This window comes from Alligator sinensis, unplaced genomic scaffold (assembly GCF_000455745.1).
Source record: "Alligator sinensis unplaced genomic scaffold, ASM45574v1 scaffold1295_1, whole genome shotgun sequence".
In the NCBI taxonomy this organism is placed as follows: domain Eukaryota; kingdom Metazoa; phylum Chordata; order Crocodylia; family Alligatoridae; genus Alligator; species Alligator sinensis.
The window spans coordinates 378956-381244 of NW_005841880.1; the positions used below are offsets into that span (position 1 = coordinate 378956).

Consider the following 2289-nt stretch of genomic DNA (forward strand, 5'->3'; position numbering starts at 1 on the left):
GCGCAGTCCCAGCGCACCGAGAGCTGCAGGGGGGCCGCGCTGGGGCCCAGCCTGGAGAACTGGGAAGGTGTGGGGGGCAAGAGGCTGCAATGCAGGCATGCAACCGGGGTGGGGGGACACACTGGCCGAACCCCCTCCCCGAGCTGGAACCCAGGCGCCTGGGCTCCCAGCTGCTCCAGCCCAGTAGACCCCAACTCCCCTCCCAGAGCTGAACCCGGGCATCCTGGCAGGCTGCCCTACCCCGGGACCAGGCCGTGGCCGCTCAAGGTGTGGGGGGCAAGAGGCTGCAATGCAGGCATGCAACCGGGGTGGGGGGACACACTGGCCGAACCCCCTCCCCGAGCTGGAACCCAGGCGCCTGGGCTCCCAGCTGCTCCAGCCCAGTAGACCCCAACTCCCCTCCCAGAGCTGAACCCGGGCATCCTGGCAGGCTGCCCTACCCCGGGACCAGGCCGTGGCCGCTCACCTGGTACTTGAGCAGGGCCACGTTGTAGTAGGAGGCAGTGGGGGCCTGCTCTGCCTGGCGCTGCAGGTGCCCGGTCAGCGCTGCCATGTTCAGCCAGAAGTCCTTGGTGCTGGGGTCGCTCTGGGATGGGTCGCTGTGGCCGGCCGGGGAGGGTCAGACAGGCCCAGGGGCCCCGATGGAGCCCTCCTTGCTCCCCCCCACACCCTCCCGGCCCCCAGATACCTGTAGAGCATCTCGGCGTTGGGCAGGAACTGCTCGATAGAGGCCGTGCGCAGCAGGCGGAAACTGAGCACGGGCGGTGCCAGGCTCCCGCTGAAGACACGGATGATCCCGGCAGGGAAGGACATGGTGAGCTCACCCGTGACCTTCACCAGGCAGCTGCGGGCGAGAGGAGTCCGTGTCTGCCGGGGCCACGCCGCGCCTGCAGCCCCTTGGCGCTGCCCAAGGCTCGGGGGCTGCCCAACGGCACCCACCTGCCCCTTACCTGTCGGGGTCCCGACCCTTGAAGTAGGCATGGATGTACTCAGTGAAGGCAGTGGCCACGGGCAGCGCGTCCTGGGAGCCCAGCACCACAGGGCTGGGGCCGCGGGAAAGCCCTGGGGTGGAGTGGGGGTGCTGATCAGACCTCAGCCACGCGCCCCCTGACCCTACTCAGGCCACCGCGGCCCCCCGTCGCCCGCATCCCCCCAGCCCCGTACGTACCGAGGGCAGGCTGCGCGGCTGTGAAGAAGCCCCTCTCGCCCAGGCTGGCCGGTGCGGAGTGAGACGGGCCACAGCTCCACAGTGGGGACGGGCTCAGGGAGCGGGACTGCAAGACACGTGCATGGAGGGTGGGCATGGGGGCTGGCCCCACCCTGGGCAAGGAGAGCACCCGGAGCAGACCCAGATCCCCAGTTCTGTTGGGCTCGTCTTGGGGGGGACTAGCATCACCGTCTGCGTGCCTCAGTTTCCCCCTCCGGAGCCTGCCAGGAGAGAGGCCCTGAGTGCCCATCAGCCCACCGAGATGATCCGAGGATCCCTGGTGTGACCCCACCCGCTGGGCCCTGCTCCCCAACTCCAGCACGCTGCCGGGGCCCCCCAGTTGGGATCGAACCCGTAACCCCCAATTCGGAGCCTCCAGCCTCTCCTGCCTTTGCCCGGGGCCGCAGCTGGCTCGTTTAGCAGACCCCGGGACTCGGGCACCCACCGCTGCTCACACTGCCAGGAGCACCCACCAGGTCGCTGTTGCTGCCGAGAGCCTGCCCAGCCGAGGGCCTCTTGGTCCGGACTCGCCGAGGAGGGGCCACCACCGGGACATCCTTGGGGGCGGTGCAGGGCTGGGTGGGGGCGCGGGCAGGGTCTGCAAAGAGGAGGCCGGAGTGAGAGGGAGCACGGGGGGCTGGCAAGGGACCCTCTGGCCTGGCTGACAGGAGCGGGAGCACGACCCCAGCCAAACCCTGGCCTTGGACTTGGGTTCACTCCAGCAGGAGCCAAGCACTTGATGCGGGTCACCACTGCCACGAGTTTGTGGGGTCTCACCTGGACCCCGCGGGAGCTTGTTGGCTCCGAGCTGACGGCAGCGGTGTGGCGAGGCTGGCACCCTCTGCTCGTGGCATAGGGGTGGGAGTGCGGGGACCCCAGGGCCCGGGTCCAGGGGGCTGCAGGGCAGGATGGAGGGGGATGTCTTGTTCCTCCCACCTCTGCGGGGACCAGCGCACTACCAGTTGCCCCCAGCCCCCTACCCCATGCCCGCACTCACCAGCGCGGGCCGAAGGCTCGGGCGCTGCCGGCGCGGTGCCATCGCAAAGCCGGATACCTGGCGCCGGGCGAGGCCACGGGCAGGG

The 2289-nt window shown here is 70.1% G+C and overlaps 1 protein-coding gene across 1 annotated transcript in view; it reads right to left on the reverse strand.

Annotated features, from left to right (window-relative positions):
• The window catches only part of FCHO1 (FCH domain only 1), a 13083-nt gene that overhangs the window by 1502 nt on the left and 9292 nt on the right, over positions 1-2289 (reverse strand). The window contains exons 19-25 of the mRNA XM_025196558.1: positions 2205-2285; positions 1681-1805; positions 1169-1274; positions 951-1062; positions 689-844; positions 467-599; positions 3-59 (exon numbers count right to left, since the gene is read on the reverse strand). Of these exons, the coding sequence (XP_025052343.1) occupies positions 3-59; positions 467-599; positions 689-844; positions 951-1062; positions 1169-1274; positions 1681-1805; positions 2205-2285 (770 nt within the window). The remainder of the gene's footprint in view (positions 1-2; positions 60-466; positions 600-688; positions 845-950; positions 1063-1168; positions 1275-1680; positions 1806-2204; positions 2286-2289) is intronic.